We start from the raw sequence: 19,716 nt of genomic DNA, 5'->3' as shown, positions 1-19,716 counted from the left end.
TTGGTCCAAAAATTTTTTTTTGTCTATTCAATTTGGGTTAAAAATAAACAAGAAATAAATAATAAAAAAATAAAAAAAGAGCCTGTGGATGACTGGATTGCGTACCCTCTTTTTTGTTGATTCCTTGTGCGTAGAAAGTACTCCGCATTTGCAGACAACAAAGAAGCAAACACGTGTAAAGATGTGTCCTACAGTAAATAGTGGAAATAAGGGTGAGGCAAGAGAAGCACATTTTGTGATTTGGCCTGATGCTGAGTTGGTAACAGGTAAACGGATGGCCAAAAGGGAACTCAGCACGTGATGCATAGGTCGGTTCGTTTGTTAGTGAAGCCAAAATAAACCAGGCAAGATAAAAATAGCCCGTCTATTTGACAGACCGCCCAATTTTTCTCTTTGTTCTGCATCCCTCGGAGGCCTGCCACACGCCCGCGGAAGATAACCCAGCCTAGAGATAGAAACTTAGGGGTGACGGTTGACGTAAAGACCATAAAAGAGGCCCAATTTTCTGCTTTCAATTGATCTTCTCTCCACTTTACTTTTCCATCAATCTCAACATGTGCGGCATCTTTGGGTATGTGCTTATTCTACACAACGTACATACACAATTCACCTAACAATCATCACACCAATCAATCAATCTGTCTATCTATCAATCAATCGATCAATCAATCAATCATTATAGCTACCTCAACTACCTCGTCGAGCGCGACCGTCGCTTCATCCTTGACACCCTCTCCAATGGTTTAGCCCGTCTCGAGTACCGTGGTTACGACTCTGCTGGTAAATTACAAAAACTAAAGTCATCTCATCTTGCAATCATACTCATCCCATCTCAGGTCTCGCTGTTGATGGCGACAAGGAGGACGAGATCTACGTCTACAAGCAGGTCGGCAAGGTTGCTGCCTTGAAGAAGTTGATTAACGAGCAGAGCTGCGACTTCACCAACACCTTCATCAGCCACTGTGGCATGGTAAGTCTTAAATCTTAATTACATCTTTGGCAATTTTATTTACACACTATATCCAGGCACACACCCGTTGGGCTACCCACGGTCAGCCCTCCCAGCTCAACTCTCACCCCCACCGTTCTGACGCCAAGAACGAGTTCGTGATTGTCCACAACGGTATCATCACCAACTACAAGGAGATCAAGACCCTCCTTGAGAAGAAGGGCTTCACTTTTGAGAGCGACACTGATACTGAGTGTGTCGCCAAGCTCACCAAGTACATCTGGGATAGCCAGAAGTCTACTACCAACCTTACCTTCACTGACCTCGTCAAGCTGGTCGCCAAGGAATTGGTGAGTTAGTTAATCGATTGATCAACACAATCTAAAACAATCAACAAGTCCGCTAATCGTTCAGCACTATTTTTAGGAAGGTTCTTTTGCTTTCATCTTCAAGAGCATCCACTTCCCCAACGAGGTTGTTGCCACCCGTCGTGGTTCTCCCTTGTTGGTCGGTGTCAAGACCGCCAAGAAGCTCAAGGTTGATTTTGTTGATGTTGAGTTTGGTACCTCTGAGGTTCCCGAGGCTCTCCCCATCCAGGAGACCAACCATTTCTTGGCCGCTGATGGTGGTCATCCCCAGTTGCGTCGCAGCCAGTCCAGAGCTTTCTTGAGCGAGGACGGTCTCCCCCAGCCTATCGAGTATTTCTTGGCTTCTGATGCTGCTGCCATTGTCGAGCACACCAAGCGCGTCTTGTACCTTGAGGATGATGATGTTGCCCACATCACTGATGGTGAGCTCCACATTCACCGTCTCCGTCGTGGTGCTGAGGGTGGTGCTACCTCCAGATCTATCCAAACTCTTGAGATTGAGTTGGCTGAGATCATGAAGGGTTCCTTCGACCACTTCATGCAGAAGGAGATTTACGAGCAGCCCGAGTCTGTCGTCAACACCATGCGTGGTCGCGTCAACTTTGAGAACCACAAGGTTACCCTTGGTGGTCTTCGTGGCTTCCTTCCCATCATGCGTCGCGCCAGACGTATCGTATTCATTGCCTGCGGTACCTCTTACCACAGTTGTTTGGCTGTAAGTACTCTTTTATTTGGTTCGGATTTGGATTTGGTTTTGGTTTTGGTTTTGGATTGGATTGGATTAGCTTTTTTTTGTGGTCTGGTAACTTGGTTCTTTGGGCTGAGTACACCGTTTCCTCTGATTCGATCTCGCTGTTCGGATTTATATTTTATTTGATTCTTGGGTACTAATAACATTATATTATAGACTCGTGGCACATTCGAGGAGTTGACCGAGATTCCTACCCAGATGGACCTGGCCTCTGACTTCCTTGATAGACGCACTCCTATCTTCCGTGATGATGTCTGCATCTTCGTCTCCCAATCCGGTGAGACTGCCGATACTATCCTTGCCATGCGTTACTGTTTGGAACGTGGTGCCCTGACTGTTGGTGTCACAAACACTGTCGGTTCTTCCATCTCGCGCGAGACCCACTGTGGTGTCCACATCAATGCCGGTCCTGAAATCGGTGTTGCTTCCACCAAGGCCTACACTTCCCAGTACATTGCTCTCGTCATGATGGCCATCCAGCTCTCAGACGACCGCACCTCCATGACCTCCCGTCGTGAGGAGATCATCGAGGGCCTCTTCCGTCTTCCCGGTCAAATTAAGGAGGTTCTTGCCTCTGACAGCAGCCTCCAGCAGTTGGCTGCTCAGACCTTGTCCAGAGAAAAGAGCTTGTTGATCATGGGTCGTGGTTACCAGAACGCTACCTGTCTTGAGGGTGCCTTGAAGATCAAGGAAATCTCTTACATGCACAGTGAGGGTATCTTGGCTGGTGAGCTTAAGCACGGTCCTCTTGCCCTTGTCGATGAGAACATGCCCGTTATCCTCATCATGACCAAGGATTCCCTTTACCCCAAGGTCCAGAGCGCTCTTCAACAGGTCACTGCCCGCAAGGGTCAGCCCATCATTATTTGCAACAGCGGTGATACCAATCTCATCAACGACTACAAGACTATCCAGGTCCCCCAGACTGCCGATTGTCTCCAGGGTCTTGTTAACATCATTCCCCTCCAGCTGTTGTCTTACCACCTTGCTGTCCTCCAGGGTGTTGACGTTGATTTCCCCCGTAACTTGGCCAAGTCTGTTACCGTCGAGTAAAGGAAAAAACCTCCACTTAATCATAAAAATTAACTCGACAATCCCATCAAAAACCTCCTACTTCATTTCTTTTCACAATCCAAAACCTCCACTTTTATCACTCCTCCTTGTTTGTATCTTCATCCCATCTCTATGCATCTTTTCCTCTTAAATTTCAAAAAAATCATTAAAGATATTTTCCACAATGAAACGAAACAAAACGCGTTATTTATAAAGAACAATGTTTATCAATAAGCCACTAGTCAGAAATATTAAGAATAAGAGTAATAATATATTCATACTAATGATTTAGACAACCAAGTCTCTCTTCTAATGACCCCGATTTTCTTTCTTTTAATTTCTCTCTCTTTAAAATAATAACAATGAGCGAGTCAACTCAACAGTATGATAATGTAAAGCAGGCTATTATTGCAAAGGAATCATATAAAAAAATTAACAAAAAAAAAAGGATTGTCTTGTATTACAAGATCTATCTGGACGGGATCGTCCTGCTAAACGCAAAGCATTACAAGCACTTGATCTTGCTCTCAAGTCAACATTAGAACATGAGATCATCTTTGATAAATTACTTTCAACATTACTGCACTGTACTGCAAGTGCCATCGATGGCATCCGAGAACAAGCTGTGAATCTCATAATAAGGTAAACACAAACAAATAACGCAATTGCGATAAACCATAGCTCAGCTCAAGCTTAGTCCATTGTCAATGGCAAATATTTACTGTGATTTAGATCAGTCCAAAAAACAATAGATCTTGATTCGAATATGGGAATGTCAATTATCACAAAGGCATCCGAACGCCTCAAGCCGGGAGTAGAGCCAACTGAAGAGACAAGAGCAGAGTGGCTGGTCATAGTACAGAAAGTTGTCACTAAAACGTCAAAACTTGGAGTAAAGGATGTGGAGGTATTGCTGGATGTTGCTCAGATAGGGATCGAAGATGCATTCCCAGAAGCACAGAAGCAAGCCGGAAAACTACTGGTTAGCTTGGCTAGAGAAGCACCCGTTTTGGTTGGATATGCAGGAGAAAAGCCATTACATATGGCGACGACTCTGTTGGTGCACCGTCATTCAGCCCTCAGAGTTCTGGGACTAGAAGCCGTGGAAGCAATTCTTTTAAGAAATGCGCGGTACGTGGATGTGTTGTTTGTTCAGGACCAATCCACTGGGCGTGCACCCATTGTGCCCACTCTAATGTATGACCACGCACCTCAGGTGCGTTTAGCCCTCGTGCAGGCTGTGGGTCGCCTTTTTGCTGCCTGGCCCCCAAGCGACAGATACAATCATGCACACCAATTACTGCCCGTAATTTTGACATCCTCCGTCGACGGATTCCCTCAAGTTGTTCAGGCTGCTCAGGATATGATTGCCCTATTGGGAAAACAGTGTGCACAAGATCTTGTTGATTCTGGTCTTCTTGATACACTTGGAGAAGACGCTCAAGTCATGGGTATGTCGTGATACTTCTGTATTATTATTATTATTATTATTATTATTATTATTATTATTATTACTGCGTAGGAGTATATGCACTAATGCAGTTGCATGCTAGGTTTGATGCACGTTGTGCATATGGCATGGGAAAAAACGCTCAAGTCACTACTTCACGATATTCAACACTTCATTGCCACTCGTCAAATCACCGCCTTGTCAGTACTCAATCTATTGGTTGGTTTTGCTGCACCTAAAGATGTCACTAGATCTCTTAATCGTATCCTCCACCAACTTATCGTAACCTATTGCACTGCCCCTGACAGTCTAGTACGCATTAAGGCAAGTAATCAAAATGTTTTATTCTCAAACAATAATAATAATAATAAATTAAGAAAGAAAGAAAGCTTATTTATTTATTCCACTCAAAAACAACAACAACAACAACAACAACAACAACAAATAGACTGTAGAAGTAGCTTCTGTTTTGGCTACCAAAGTGCCGTTACCTGATATATATCTTGATATTCTTCTGCCACATCTCCAAAAAGGTCACTGGACAGCAGAAACTGGAGCTTACCCTACTGCTACTGTTCTTACTGCTGTTCTTGCACTACTCGATGCTCTTCTTAACACCCCTGAGCAAAACATCTCTATCCCAGCTAAAGATCGTATCAAGTCGGCGCTCTCCAAAGATCATATTACTTCTATTCTACCCACAGGCCTAAATAAGTTTGTCAACTAAAACTCGTATATGTATAAAGAAAAAAGGCCAATTGAGATATATAAAGCTTGTTTGTAGGAACATTTTAAAAAGATCGTTTGTAGAAAAATAGAAAAATACACATTTATACACTAGAATTATACGCACAAGTATACATATTCATATATATATATATATTTATATATTATGTTTTGAGCGGGAAATGGATATGTGAATGGAGATGTGTGTCAGGCAAAGTCACAAAATACATCCGATCTTGCCTAATATAAATTATAAGCCACGCGTTAATGAAATTAGTTCCACTTGGCAAGATCCATCTTTATCCCTTTATACTCTTGTAAACCATGAAGGAATATCAACGTGAATTTATTGAATTTGCTCTTGCTAACGAGGTGCTTCGCTTCGGCTCCTTTGTTCTCAAATCTGGTCGTACCTCTCCTTACTTCTTCAACGCTGGTCTCTTTAACAGCGGAAAGTCTCTCAATGCTATTGGACGTTTCTACGCTGCTGCTTTCCTTGATGCCAACTTTGAATACGACGTTATCTTTGGTCCTGCATACAAGGGTATTCCCCTTGTCTGTGCCACCGCTATGTCTCTCTCTTCCCAACACTCTATTGAAGCTCCCTTTGCTTTCAACCGCAAGGAGAAGAAGGATCACGGTGAGGGTGGTGACATCGTTGGTACTCCATTGAGTGGCAAGGTTGTTGTTGTAGACGATGTTATTACAGCTGGTACTGCTATCAACGAGTCTATCGGTATCATTCGCGAGAAGAAGGGTGTCTTGACTGGTGTCCTGGTTGCTGTTGACCGCGCTGAAATTGCCCCCGATGGTTCTGGCAAAAGCGCGATTCAAGCCATCCAGGAGGCTAACAACATTCCTATACGGGCCATTATCACTATGGATCACATCATTGAATATATGGAAGAGAAGGGCACATATGGTGATCAATTGAAGATGATGAAGGAATACAAGGCTCAATATGGCATCAACAAATAAATATATGTCTTGTTGGAGCTGTTGGAGTTTATGCATTGATTGCCACCAAAAGAAAAGGAAAAAGCCGTCAAACTGTCAACAGCCCTAATAATCTCTTTTTTTACATAGTAGACATTGTACACACATACAAATATATAAATATACATATCTTAAATATACCAAATAGTCTTTCGGTGCTTTCTATTGAGTAAATATATCATTAATGATGAAAGGCCAGCTTAATAAGTCTAAGCTAGTATCTAGATATAAATTGGCTGCAAAATTGTATATGTTTTGACTTTTTGCTACTGAAAAATAGTGATTTGAACGAGATTATCAATTTACCTTTTATGGATGTAAAAAGCAAGCGAATTTAAGATTCAGAAAGATCAGAGATTTAAGGACTACCAGAACATTCAAGTTTATCCAGATGTTAACAATTTTTCTTACAATATACTGGTGTACGTGAATTAATAGCATAAATATTATATGGTACATGTACATATATATTTCATCAATTTTCCGGGCTTAGAGAAAGGAAGCTGGGCCAAAGGATTGATCCAATTCGAAAAACTGATATGGTCTTTTATATTTTATATGTTAAATTCTCCATTATAAAAACTTCTATTCAAATTAAAGGAGAGAATAACAGTACTTGGTCAACCCCATCCAAAGCGCGTCTCTAACTTGCTTTCTCTCTTTCACTCTTTTTATTTCTTTATTTATGTATATAAAGTACTTATACCTATATCTGGTACCTTTTGTAAAGCCCAAAGATATCTGTCTTAAGACAAGTTGGAATTGCCAAAGTAAAACTAAAACTGCTCTTTTGAACTTGGCATCGATGTATGAGTATTATTTTGAGCAGAAAAGCATATTATGTACTAGTAAATATCTGATTATAAAAGTATTAACTGAGTATGGCTACATATCATGTAATCGAATAATTGTGTGTACTCTTTAGACTTCATAGCAGCATCCTACATAGAATTCCGTATAGTATAAAATCTTTCAAATAAGAAAGTTTGTGGGTATTACAAGAAGACTGATATAAGTTAGATATTAAACTACCGAAATGACAGCCTGCTTTTTTATTATACTAATCTTTCATCAATTTACAAAGATTAAATAAACAGCTATATCGATAAAACTTACATTATTATCTTCAAAGCACTCTTAAGCATGGTAGATATTAAAAGATTTACAGACAGTTAAACTATAGACCCTCCGAAAATGTCTAAAGCATTAAAGTCATGATGTCTTATTAGTATATTTAGACAAGATGCTTAAAATTTAGACATACTTCAAAATAAAGACATCTTGCTTAGTCTGTGTTGGAATTGAGTCTTTCATTAAATGTTGTCGGAGTGTATGCAAATCACTTGCTCCAAGAAAATTTTTCCCTTTCGAGATCTTATTTCATTGAGCATCGATCCAGTCCTAAACTCATGGGAAAAGCACGACAAAGACAAAAGCGAGCAGCACAAGAAGCATTACTAGAGGCAGCCAAAGCAAGAGCTGCAGCAGAAACAAATGCTGCAAATAATGGAGAGAACACCGGAGATTCTGAAAAGAGGTAAAGCTAATGAGAACAATGTCTCAATTAGACTTTCTTGACATGACTACATGCTGTCAATTGTTGTGCAGCTTGCTTTTTTCTTTGATAAAAAAAAGTAATTGAATTAAAGAAAAAGCCAATTTTATTTATACATAGTGTTCCAGCCCCTCCAGTAAAAGCACCGCCAGTAAGTAACTAGAAAGAGTCTGAAAGAAGTAATTGAATATTTTGATATTAAACAAAATATTATATTAGCCAGCACCTCGTTTATCCAAAAAGAAGCAAAAGAAGTTGAACAACTATATTGTAAGTCGATTGATCCAGCAGACTATCAATGGCCCGTACTTCTAACGCCCCGTATTTCGGGATTAGGATCAAAAATTGAAAAAAGAAGCTCGTGAAGGGTTGATGTCTAAACTTGCGTAAGTATTGTTTGGAAGAAGTAGAGACTTAAGTGAATTACTTACATTTTTTTAAAAAAAAAACAGTGTTTCATCATGGTCTTCAGACCTTCTCAAGTCATCTAAACTTATCGGACGATCCGCACAAACTCTGAGAGAAAAATTGCGGCAGTCAATGTTGGAACAAAAGGCTGGCATGGATGTTACCAATACCGATATTAGACTTGTGGTAGAAAAGGAAATCGATGATGAAGAAATGGAAGCTTTTTCAGCTGCATCGCTTGCACAGATGGAAATCCAGGCTAAAGCTGACGCAGAGGCAGCTGCTGCTGCGGAAAACTCCAACTTTGGAAGTGCGCTGAAGAAGACTGAAGATGGACCTGCAGTATCGTTGGTGAAGAGAAAGAGAAAGAAGAAGAAGGTAAATAACAGGAATTAGAGAGGCTGTAGACACAAAGCTAAAAGAAGGTTGCTCTGCTTCCTTAATTTAGTCTACTATCCCTGAATCAGCCAAGAAACGTTATAAGCAGAGAAAGGGAATCGAATCGGATGATTCATTTGATAGTTCGGATTCTGCTAATGATAGTGACAGCGATGAAGAGGAAGACAAACCCAAGACATCAATGGTTGAGGATATTACGTATTCGGATGTAACTGCTTTGGAAGAAGTTGTAGAAGCTGCAAAGAATGTCCCTGTTCCTGCACAAAGAGAGGAAGAGGTGGATGAGATTAAGCTGCAGCTTTTGAGAAGCAACAGAGAGGGTGATTTGAGTTCGGATGTTGCAAAGGTAAAAACTTCGAAAATAAAAAAACGTAACTATCACAAGTGGGCTGTTCACTGATATTTCTCTTTATTCTTCCTCCACCATTAGCCATTCTATGTTCCTGTAAACAGAACAAAGGAAGTACAGGAAGCTCGCATGAAGCTACCAGTGTGTGGTGAAGAACAGGTAAAATTAAATATGAGACATAGCATAACTATACCTCCTTCATTTTATTAATCGATGGTATAAATACTGATAGGTTATTATGGAAGCCATTCGTAACAACACTGTCGTAGTCATTTGTGGTGAGACTGGTTCAGGAAAAACCACGCAGGTTCCCCAGTTCTTGTACGAGGCTGGTTGGTCTCATCCTGATAGCGGTGAGTTTGTTATTTATTATTTGGATAATCAGAATAAAGGAAATAGCTGGTGCTTATTTATTGCTCTTATCCGCTGTAGACAACCCTGGTCTCATTGCTATTACACAGCCTCGTCGTGTGGCTGCAGTTAGTATGGCAAAGCGTGTCGGTTATGAACTAAACCTTCCAGAAAGTGTTGTTTCTCATCAGGTAATGAATTTATTTATCTTTTATTAATATTTCAAAAAAAAAAAGAACACACAAAAAATCAGAACTCTAACAATTTAACGGGACTTTCTATAGATCCGTTATGATGTAACAACTTCTGAAAAAACACGTATTAAATTCATGACAGATGGTGTACTCTTGCGTGAGCTATCTCAAGACCTTTTGCTGACAAAGTACTCTGTTATCATCATCGATGAAGCGCACGAACGTAACTTGAATACAGATATTCTTATTGGTGTTGTGAGCAGAGTCTTGAAATTAAGAGCAGAACTTAGTCGCGAAGATCGTGCCAAGATCAAGGTAGACATACATAAAATATATATATATATAATTTCTGGAATAATATACTAAACGTACTTGGATATTTAGCCTCTTCGTGTAGTCATCATGTCTGCTACTCTCCGTGTTTCCGATTTCACAGAAAACTCAACACTGTTCACTAAACCACCACCTGTTATCAGTGTGAATGCAAGACAATATCCAGTGAGTATATTGTATTGGAAATAGTATAAGCACATTATTACTGTTATTAATCAAAGAAAATCTAACCAAATAAATTATTTTATAACAGGTGTCTATCCACTTTAACAAACGTACGCCTGAAGATCATGTTGCCGAAGCATTTAAGAAGGTGTCAAAGATTCACGATCGCTTACCGGAAGGTGGTATTCTTATCTTCTTGACGGGTCAAAATGAAATTCAACATCTCTGTAAACTACTCCGCGAGAAATACCCTTCGCTTCCTCCAAAGGCGGCTCTTGAGGAGCGCAAACGCATCAGACAAGCAGCAGAGCTTGAATTAAAACGAGATGCTGCTATTCCAGGAGAAGGTAAGGAAAAAAAAACATATAAGAGGGTATCATACATTGATAATAAAGATGATTAATCCACATATAAAATTATTTCTCAAAGCTGCTATGGAGAGCGAAGAGATCGCCTTGGGTGAAAATCAAGTTGAAGATTTTGATTTAGAATCCGATTCCGATGACAGTGATAGCGATCTTGGTTTTGACGAAGAAGAACTTGTATCGACTAAGGATGGTAAGTGGGAGTATATATATAAATGCGAATATGGAAAGTTTACTTACACTATTTCGTATGCAGCTCCTCTTCACGTATTGCCTCTATATTCTTCCTTGCCTACGGAAGCACAGCTTCGTGTATTTCAACCTCCTCCAGAGGGAACACGACTTTGTGTGATTGCCACAAACGTGGCAGAAACATCTGTTACAATCCCTGGTATTCGTTATGTAGTTGATTGTGGAAAAGCAAAGGAGGTAAATATTATACTTGGAGAATAGTCGAATATGTGTAGGAGGCAAGCGGCTAACTAAAGTGTTATTTGTAGCGACGGTATGATATCAAAACTGGTGTCCAGTCCTTCGAAGTTGATTGGACTTCCAAGGCATCCGCGGGTCAGGTATATTCATAATAGATAATCAATATTAAAAAAGATAGCAGCTTATCTGACAGGTGTGACTTTTAGCGTGCTGGTCGTGCAGGAAGAACAGGACCTGGTCACTGTTACAGACTTTATTCTTCAGCTGTATTTGATCATGATTTTGAGCAGTTCTCAACTCCAGAAATCAGCCGCATGCCTATTGAAGGTATGTAGCTTACTCAACACGGCAAATAACACTGTATATAAATATTAATATTGCTTGTGCTTTTTATTATATACCAGGTGTTGTACTCAACATGAAGTCTATGGGCATCGACAACGTTGTCAACTTCCCCTTCCCCACCCCACCAGAAAGACAAACTCTTTCCAAAGCGGAGAAGGTACAAACTGGAAACACAAAATATTAAAGAGGAAATGGTATTAATTTTATCTGTGCGTATATCAGCTACTTGGGTATCTTGGAGCTATCGATACAGATGTCAAGCATATCACACCTGTCGGTCAAGCAATGGCTAATCTTCCTGTCACTCCTCGGTTTGCTAAAATGTAAGCTAATTGACTAATATAAAAACAAATCTAACGAATCGTATCATAGGCTGGTCATCGGAAATCAGCAAGACTGCTTACCATTCGTTATTGCCATTGTTGCTGCTTTGTCAGTCGGAGATCCTTTTATCCAAGAATACCACTTAGAAGAAAATGAAGATGATAGCGATGATGATAGCTTGGACCACAAAGAATTAAAGGGTCTTAACCGTGAGACTGAAATCGCAAAAGCCAGACGAAGATTGATGAGAAAGAAGTATTTTGAGTCACAAATCAAGCATGCCGGGTTGGACCGATCTAGCGATATTCTCAAGCTGCTGAATGTTGTGGGTGCTTATGAGTATGCAGGTGCCACAGCTGAGTTCTGTGAAGAGAACTTCTTGCGTTCAAAGGCCATGGAAGAAATTCGAAAGCTCCGATGGCAGCTTACTAACCTTATGGCTGCTTTATTTGAGAATGTGGATGTCTGGGTTGATCCTAAGATGCTGCCTCCTACAAAGCGCCAAATCAAATTTCTTAAACAAGTCATCACTGCTGGCTTCATCGATTCCGTGGCTATTCGTAAAGACGTGATTGAAAACGGTGGTCAGGGCGGTACTCGCTTCAAGAACGCAAGAGGCGTAGCCTACAAGTTGATGTGGAGTGAAGAGGAAGCATTCATTCACCCTGGATCTATTTTGTACAGCCAGGAGCCTCCTATTGCTTTGGTGTACAACGAACTATTCAAGGGAGCAACAAAGACCTGCTTCAAGGGAGTTACTGCCATTGATACAAAATGGCTGCCAGAAATCGGTAAAGAGTTTTGTTCGTTTGGACGACCACTTGATCACCCTATTCCAAAGTAAGCCAACAATTATAGCTTTTTTTGAGAGTACAAAATCTGACTTATAGCCATATATTTTCAGGTACAGCGAACAGACAAAAGATAAGAAAACGGTATATGTTGTTCCTAGCTTTGGACCAAAGGGTTGGCCATTACCACCTATCCAGGTTGAGATGCATAGAAAGGGCACTAGATGGGTTATTAGTGCATAGAAGAAGAAGAAGAAAACTAAAACATATAATACAAAATCATCAAGCTTTTTTTTTTTAAAAAAAAATCATTTACATGTCACATTTCATAAAAAATATATATATCTATATTTTATAATCACAATGCTTAGGTTAGCCTTAACTATAAAAATTCCTAAAAAGGAAAGTAGTACTTTGTATAAATCACCCATTTAATTCGCCCGATCTTCTTATCGTCTCTCTCCTATTCCTCTGCTCTTACTAACTCTTATCTCAAAATAAATGACAGTTCTTCCCCAAAACTACCTTAGAACACTTGATTCTATCCGTGATCGATGTGGTCAGGTCTATGAGAAGGGTCAGAAAGACCAACTTGATTTTTTTGATGTGGATGATTCAAAACTACCCCAGATTGTGGACCATGTTGCCAGTCTTACTCAGAGACGTTTCCCTGATTTGTCAAAGATCCCCCCTCACTCACGTCTGCGTCACTTTGGTATTAATGATGGTTTGGACCGTCTGCAGAACATCCGCGAGACCCGCTGGAAGAAGCTCGACAAGATTGAGAGTGCTAGACGTTTAATTGATTTGGTTATTGCGTCCGTATTGGTGGATGCTGGTGCAGGTCAAACATGGAAATACAAGGCAAAGGATGGAGAGTTAATTGGTCGGTCCGAGGGATTGGCCGTCGCGTCCTTTGATATGTTTGAAGAAGGCTACTTCTCGAGCTCCAAGGAAGTTCCTGATCGTGTTGATGGTAAGAGCATAACCCATAAAGAAAAACACCAGGCGTGAGAAAATCAAGAAAAAAACAACAAATATAGGGTCAGAAATTTTAGTCAGAATATAGCTAAACTCAATGTCATTATAGTCGAAGGCCTTGCGCAGCTCTCAATTGAACGCATGACTCAGGGGTTCCAAGTAACTTCCGCAAATACAATGGTTGGTCTCGAAGGTCGCTCAAACCTTTTGAAGGGTTTGTCAAAAGTATTGGAACAGCAAAAGAAGTTCTTTCCCACTGTTGACGGACAGCCTCGCCGCCCTGGAAACCTTGTAGGCAAGTTTTTTTCTTCTTCTTGGGTCTATGATGTGAATTATATAATTAACTTAACTTGGCTTTCAGACTACCTCTTAGCCAATGTTGAGGAAGACGACAATGGTAAGAAATCGGTGTCAATCGAAAAGCTCTGGGAAGTGATCATGAGCCTTGCCGATGTGTGGCCAGCGCGTGTTACCATTGAAGGTGTAAAATTGGGTGATGTGTGGCCATGCAGCTGTCTGGAAGACAAGGGAAACTACGAAAACCTTGTTCCCTTCCACAAGCTCTCTCAGTGGCTTACATATTCTTTGGTGGAAGCAATTGAATCTTCGATTGACCTTACTATCAAGGGAACCGAGAAGATGACAGGCTTACCTGAATATCGTAACGGTGGTCTTTTGGTGGACTATGGGTTACTCAAACTTAAGCCAGCTCAGGTCAAGCGTGGTACATCCGAAGGCCAGGAGCTTCCTACTTTTGAAGGCAGTGATTCATTAATCGTTGAATGGCGTGCCTTGACCGTAATCTATCTTGACAAGATTCACAAAGCAGTCGAGAAGAAACTCGGACAAGACCTTGTTTTAGCTCAGGTATTAGAGGGAGGAACCTGGACCGCAGGTCGTGAGATTGCTGCTACCCTGAGACCAGATACAGCTGGACCACCCATTGTCATGGAGGTAAATAATATTTATGATTTAAATTGCAAAGATTCTCTTTCTCTAATACATTCAATCAATAGAGCGATGGAACCCTATTTTAAATATAATAATATATACATTTACACACACACGCACTGCAGTACAAAGGCAACAACAATAAATCTCTGTTTCATAAAAGTCATTATACATGAAAAATGAACTTCTTTTTCTTCTTTTTTTTTTCTTGGGGAATAAACAAATGCTGAACTATAATATGGACTCTAGAAGAACGAATATTTAGCGTCTTCGCTTTGAAATATTGGTAGTCTCTATCTCCATCTCTTCGACAGATTCAATTCCACGCTTGGTACTATCTCGGCCAAAGTTCTCAATGTCATCCTCTACCTCCTGCATGACATCATCAGGCACTCTTGGAGTGGCCATGTCTGCCCTAGGTGTAGCCATTTCTGCTCTCTTGGATGGATCTAAAAAAAAAGCGCAGTTTAATTAACTTTATATTCCCAAGCTATATTTGAGACACAAACATACCATAACGCAATCCACTCTTTTTGAGGATATCATCTATTGTCTTAATATAGCCGTGGTATGCATCCCACGCCTTGTCTCCAGTTTCAACAGTCAATCCACGGTTTACCAACTCATCTTCAAGGTTCTGATGACTACAAAAAAAGCATTGTGTGTTTAATAAAATGTCTATATTGCAGCCAAACAACTCACATCTTGGCTACATCGTGTGCTCGTGTTAATTGCTTTCCGAATACACTAAGGACCTTGAAGAACTTGAGGAAGAGTGCCTTGGCGGCATCATTTCCCTTTTCTTTGTATTCAGCTGCCTTGGACAAGGCGTAACGAATACCATCAAGATGAATATGAGTGCAAATGACCTGAGAGACACGTCTAACGACATTTTGTTGATCAACACGCTTAATAGAGTGACTAAGCAAGCGTGCTAATTTTACTGTATTGTCCATTGATCGCTGCGATTGATCAACGTCAAGTTCAAATGACTATTATTGTTTTTTTTTTCAAGTTAATTAGATTACAACAAAAATATTGACGTGAATATGCTTTTTTTACCTCTTTAAGAGACTCAAGATAGGCTTTGCATATGTTGCTGGCAATTCCCTGGTTCAAAACCAACCCCTTGTTCAGTTCTTCTACCAATGCTTTAATAACATCGTCCACTTCTGACTCAAGATGGCCGTACTGGCTCAACAAGACTGTAGCGTGTTCAACATCAAATATATCAAGCATCAAACCACGAGCAAAGCTTGTCATTAACTTGACAAAATCTTGTTTGGATTCTATAAGTAGAAATAAGAACCTTGCATCATATATAAAGTACAACGTAACTTACCATTACTTGTAGTTACACTCTCACTGTCACTAGCAGTATCCTCAAGAAGCTTTCTGCGTGCTTCAATATCCTTTGTGATGTATTCAACACATTGAGACTGAAGCTGTTCAGGGCATGGCAAATACAAGTGGGCCAAAAATGCACTGGATGAGTGGCTGGCAAACATGTCACTAGAGAACAGCCAATAGAGATCTACAAGAATACCAAAGCTCTACATATAACATGAGTAATTATATATTCTTCCTTATAAAAAGTAAACACATACAGCGTGTCTGATTTCGGTCAGGGGATTCACATCAGTGATGGTTACGATATCCACAAATTTGTCAACAATCCAGTCTCGTCTCTTATTCAACTTTGCAGCTGCTTGTTGACCAACGCTGGTCATTTCGGGATCAGATACAATTGTGTTGCATTTCCATGCTGCGTAACGGAACAATACTGACATGGCTGAGAGGTGCATCTATAAAAAGTGATTAATGAAAGAAAGAAAAAGCCTGGATATGTAATTCTGGTAATAACAAACCTGCTTCTCCTTTTCATACCCATACACAGATCTTTCAACGACACCACCAACTAGAGTAGTGACATCTGTGCTGATATCTTCTGTTTCATCCATGGCATCAGTTGTGTCGATAAAGTTTGAAAGATAGTCAAGACGGAGCATGCTAACAGATATGGAATGTACATCGTCTACAGTAAAGCGGGCAGTAGCTAGATCCTAAACATATACAAGCACATATGCATGCAGACGTTTAGTATTTAAGCGTTTCTCTTTTCTTTTGGAAATTACACTTAATAAACTGGTGACCAACCTTTCCTCTGCATGAATCTCTCACTTGGCCAACAACACGCTCTTGTAATTCAATCAATTGACTGCGATTGACATCCTCAAGATAAGTGGCATCTGCAATGTGTTTCAAAGACTCGGCACAGTTTCTGAGTAGCTTTGGTAAAGTGGCACGAAGGAAAACCTTCATAAGACTTTCCAAAAGATCCTCATATTCCTTATTGAAGTAGAGTGATTGAGTATACCAGATTTTTTACGATTATAATTTACGCAAAAAATAATTGTACCTTTGACATACGAAGTTCCAAGTATACACTCAAATTCATCAACTGAGGAATAGAGACAAGCTGGATCATTCTGGATGCATTGTCACTGTGCTTGATCAAAAGACTAGGAAGGAATTGTACAAGATGACGAGACACATCGTTTCGAATCTCTTCGATTTGTTGATCATCCTGAGTATGATAAATGTAATAATGAATTAAAAGGCTTGAAAAATATACATCACTAGTATATATTTTTCTGCATTTAGTTACCTTTTTCTTCTCTTTTCCTGAACTCTTTTCAAATCCTCTTTGAATACCAATCTTAAGACATGAGACAAAGGCAGTGATAAGAATGGTTTCTTCATCCTCAGTGAGTCTATAACATTCATCAATTTCAGTAGCAGTGGAAAGAGAATTGCGTCTGCTATTTTGTTGAACTCTGGAATGATCACGACTGAGATAGTCCGACATTGCTTTAAAATCCTACAAAAAGTGTAAGCAGACCCTATCCTAGTATGATATTGAATCTTGAATAGTTACATGTAGATCCTTCATTTGCCCCCAGAGGGCTTCTATTGTGTTCGACACAATGTGTTGTGTATCTCTGGAGACAGTTTCATCAATATCTATACTATCTTGACCATTGTTTTGGAGAGAGCTTCTGGCAGATTCGGTACGTTCTACCAAGAAAGAAGCGATGCACTTGAAGGTAACCCATGCTGTGTTGGCTGAAGCAGCTACTGTAGCAGTTGATCTATTGGGGCGTCCTCTGCGACTATCATTATCATGCTGAGGAGCATCAACTACCATTCCTGAGAGCGAATCGTTTACTTCGATCAATTTTGGTTTCACGAGCTCTTTCTCAATCAAAGTCTTAACAAATGGTGCAACTGATTTGCGCACACGGGGGATATCGGAAACAATAAGATCAGAAAGTTTTCTCTGTTCATTTGTACCGAGCATTTCATATTTTCGAGTGTGTAGTTCGCTGCACAATCCAATGGCATGGACTCTGACAGAAACATCAATATCATATAATGCAATCTCTTCAACACGAGCTTTGAAGCGACCAATAAACTCGTGAAGATTAGCAGCATTTCCTTCAATTTTGCAAAGTCGTGTGACAGACTTAAGTGCCTCTGATCGAACAAGGGTGTTCTGTAGAGATTTGGGATCAGACTAATTCCTGCTTTTTTTTATATCTTTTTTACCTGATCGTTGAAAGCCCAGCCAAAGTGTCTCAGATGTCTGTTGTCAATAAAATACGAGGGATAGAGTTGCATCCAAACACATAACTCCTTAATAGCCTCGTTTCTGATAATTGATTCTACGTCGCGGGAACGATGTACGAATACACTGGGAATATCGTATAAGACTTGGTGTAATGGGATAAATCGTCAAATACCCACCTCTCAAAAAAGTCATTCAGGTATTCTTCAAGGTCTTTACGTCTCGTTTCTAACTTTTCGGATCTCTGCTGAAGTTGCTTAATTTTTGCAGAGGGTCGTGCACGGTTTGTTGGTTTGGCGGATTCTGTTCTCAATTGTCTTGTAACAATTGATAATTCGTCTTTTAATTTTTCGGAAATAGTCGCAAGTGCACTCGTTATTTTGAAAGCGATTAATGTTGCTGTGTGACGGAATGGACGATAAACAGAGCTTTGTAAATGTGTTTATGTATAAAAGAAGTTAATTTGATAGACTTATATTGATTACTTTGACAATGGCCTGGTCAGTTTCAACTATGTACCTTGACATTGTAGTCAGCCAGCTCTGTAATGTCTCTATAAGGGTACCATCGAAAATAATTTCGTGCTGACATTGTTCGACGAGACTTTGGAAGAATTCCAACAAGTTGTTTTTCAATAGCTTAGAATCTTTGCTTTTTGAAATAATAGGATATTCGTGGTGGGGTAACTAGAAAAAATATAGATAAGAAAAAAAAGAGTAAGCTAATGTAGAAATATCACTTTCTTACCTTAACCAACTCTTCCTGAAGTTCTTTCATTGCATTTACTGCGATGTCTTCTCCTTTGAAAGCATGGGCAGTCACTGCCATCATGCATCCACAGCTCCGGATAATGAAATTGATTAGCTCACGTAAAGATTCGACTTTGTGTGAAGCATATTCATTGACCCAAACAGCCACCAATCCATCAATATCTGCAGTCTTGCTGGTGACCATGTCGTACAAGCTAGTATTATTATCTTCTTCTGCAACCTGTTCCAAGAGTTGACTGGAGTTGGATAATCTAACTTTGGTCAATTTTCCTTTTTTCTGTGATGCCTTGCTTCCAACTTTCTTGGATCCCTTTTTCTGTTGTTTGTGGGTAGAAGGTTCATCATCACTGCTGGTTTCGTTGTCTGAATCATCGCTACTAGTGTTGCTATCTGATTCATTCTCATTATCTGAATCATCTTGTTCTCCTCTCGATGCTGCAGAAAGAAAGAAATGTCAATGATTTTGACTACATTCTTTATTGAAATTCGATAAAATTTAGACGCACCTGCAATGGCGAATTGCTTTTGGCTCATAAATAATTCGGGTACAGTCTTTGGACGATCCGAACGCCTTGTACTATCATTAATGGAAGCTTTCTAAGAAAGAAATCATTCTAGATTTAGACAAAAACTTTATTGAATGTACAAGGTATTTCACATACTTGCTTCGAAGTGTTTGATTTACTTCTTGCCATTTTAATGTCCTTAAAAGGAGAGAAATGATAATGTGATGAAATGTTAAGGAACAGAAAAAAAAATTATATGGGACGCGTATCGCGAAAGGGCTGACAATGGACTTCTGACGCGTGCAAGGCTAAGCGCGGGAACAGCTAAATGCACCACGAAATCCATTAAAGCGACATTTTTTTATGTTTTAAAATATATATACATGTATAGTTTATTCCCTTTATTTTGAGTACTTAAATAAGTAGTGGCTATTGCTTTTAAAAGGGAAGTCTTCTTTGTAAGAATTCAAATTAAAAGGATAGTCTAATGGATGCTAATATTTTACAACGATTAAGAAAAAGAAAAAGACAGAAATATGAAATGTAAAGAAAGGATAAAAGAAAAAGCTAATGAAT

General features: G+C 39.8%; 6 protein-coding genes across 6 annotated transcripts; 5 read left to right on the top strand and 1 right to left on the bottom strand.

The window, feature by feature from the left end:
• Positions 1 to 540: 540 nt before the first annotated feature.
• On the top strand, positions 541 to 3,353 carry PHYBLDRAFT_129316 (hypothetical protein). The gene is made up of 6 exons (XM_018429280.1): positions 541 to 571; positions 683 to 780; positions 837 to 970; positions 1,027 to 1,299; positions 1,376 to 2,032; positions 2,225 to 3,353. Exons 1-6 carry the CDS (start codon positions 555 to 557, stop codon positions 3,119 to 3,121), a joined length of 2,076 nt encoding a protein of 691 aa, XP_018298724.1. The 5' UTR covers positions 541 to 554; the 3' UTR covers positions 3,122 to 3,353.
• Positions 3,354 to 3,483: 130 nt separating this feature from the next.
• Positions 3,484 to 5,412, top strand: PHYBLDRAFT_76810 (hypothetical protein; the record flags this gene model as incomplete). Its single annotated transcript, XM_018443190.1, has 5 exons — positions 3,484 to 3,513; positions 3,570 to 3,763; positions 3,854 to 4,572; positions 4,675 to 4,895; positions 5,020 to 5,412. The coding sequence occupies 5 exons, from the start codon at positions 3,484 to 3,486 to the stop codon at positions 5,296 to 5,298; spliced, it is 1,443 nt and encodes a 480-aa protein (XP_018298723.1). The 3' UTR covers positions 5,299 to 5,412.
• Positions 5,413 to 5,616: 204 nt separating this feature from the next.
• On the top strand, positions 5,617 to 6,432 carry PHYBLDRAFT_129314 (hypothetical protein). The gene has a single exon (XM_018429279.1). It carries the CDS (start codon positions 5,622 to 5,624, stop codon positions 6,273 to 6,275), a length of 654 nt encoding a protein of 217 aa, XP_018298722.1. The 5' UTR covers positions 5,617 to 5,621; the 3' UTR covers positions 6,276 to 6,432.
• A 2,662-nt stretch (positions 6,433 to 9,094) lies between these two features.
• PHYBLDRAFT_129312 (hypothetical protein) lies at positions 9,095 to 12,821 on the top strand. The gene is made up of 14 exons (XM_018429278.1): positions 9,095 to 9,163; positions 9,237 to 9,357; positions 9,437 to 9,546; positions 9,640 to 9,864; positions 9,934 to 10,047; positions 10,136 to 10,394; positions 10,537 to 10,841; positions 10,913 to 10,984; positions 11,051 to 11,171; positions 11,249 to 11,346; positions 11,412 to 11,512; positions 11,562 to 11,625; positions 11,728 to 12,353; positions 12,418 to 12,821. Exons 1-14 carry the CDS (start codon positions 9,134 to 9,136, stop codon positions 12,545 to 12,547), a joined length of 2,376 nt encoding a protein of 791 aa, XP_018298721.1. The 5' UTR covers positions 9,095 to 9,133; the 3' UTR covers positions 12,548 to 12,821.
• On the top strand, positions 12,800 to 14,394 carry PHYBLDRAFT_176535 (hypothetical protein). Its single transcript, XM_018437796.1, has 4 exons — positions 12,800 to 13,280; positions 13,395 to 13,580; positions 13,647 to 14,239; positions 14,302 to 14,394. Exons 1-4 carry the CDS (start codon positions 12,806 to 12,808, stop codon positions 14,320 to 14,322), a joined length of 1,275 nt encoding a protein of 424 aa, XP_018298720.1. The 5' UTR covers positions 12,800 to 12,805; the 3' UTR covers positions 14,323 to 14,394.
• PHYBLDRAFT_76807 (hypothetical protein) lies at positions 14,386 to 19,405 on the bottom strand. The gene is made up of 17 exons (XM_018443189.1): positions 19,297 to 19,405; positions 19,141 to 19,231; positions 18,612 to 19,069; positions 18,384 to 18,550; positions 18,044 to 18,292; positions 17,846 to 17,990; positions 17,175 to 17,792; positions 16,905 to 17,117; positions 16,656 to 16,823; positions 16,394 to 16,585; positions 16,105 to 16,299; positions 15,844 to 16,041; positions 15,579 to 15,789; positions 15,299 to 15,525; positions 14,939 to 15,228; positions 14,750 to 14,880; positions 14,386 to 14,685 (listed from the first exon to the last, which is right to left on the bottom strand). Exons 1-17 carry the CDS (start codon positions 19,327 to 19,329, stop codon positions 14,498 to 14,500), a joined length of 3,774 nt encoding a protein of 1,257 aa, XP_018298719.1. The 5' UTR covers positions 19,330 to 19,405; the 3' UTR covers positions 14,386 to 14,497.
• Positions 19,406 to 19,716: the final 311 nt, after the last annotated feature.

This window comes from Phycomyces blakesleeanus, assembly GCF_001638985.1.
Source record: "Phycomyces blakesleeanus NRRL 1555(-) unplaced genomic scaffold PHYBLscaffold_1, whole genome shotgun sequence".
Taxonomy (NCBI): Eukaryota; Fungi; Mucoromycota; class Mucoromycetes; order Mucorales; family Phycomycetaceae; genus Phycomyces; species Phycomyces blakesleeanus.
The sequence above is the reverse complement of the archived record's forward strand: the minus strand, read 5'-3'. Positions and strand labels throughout refer to the sequence as shown.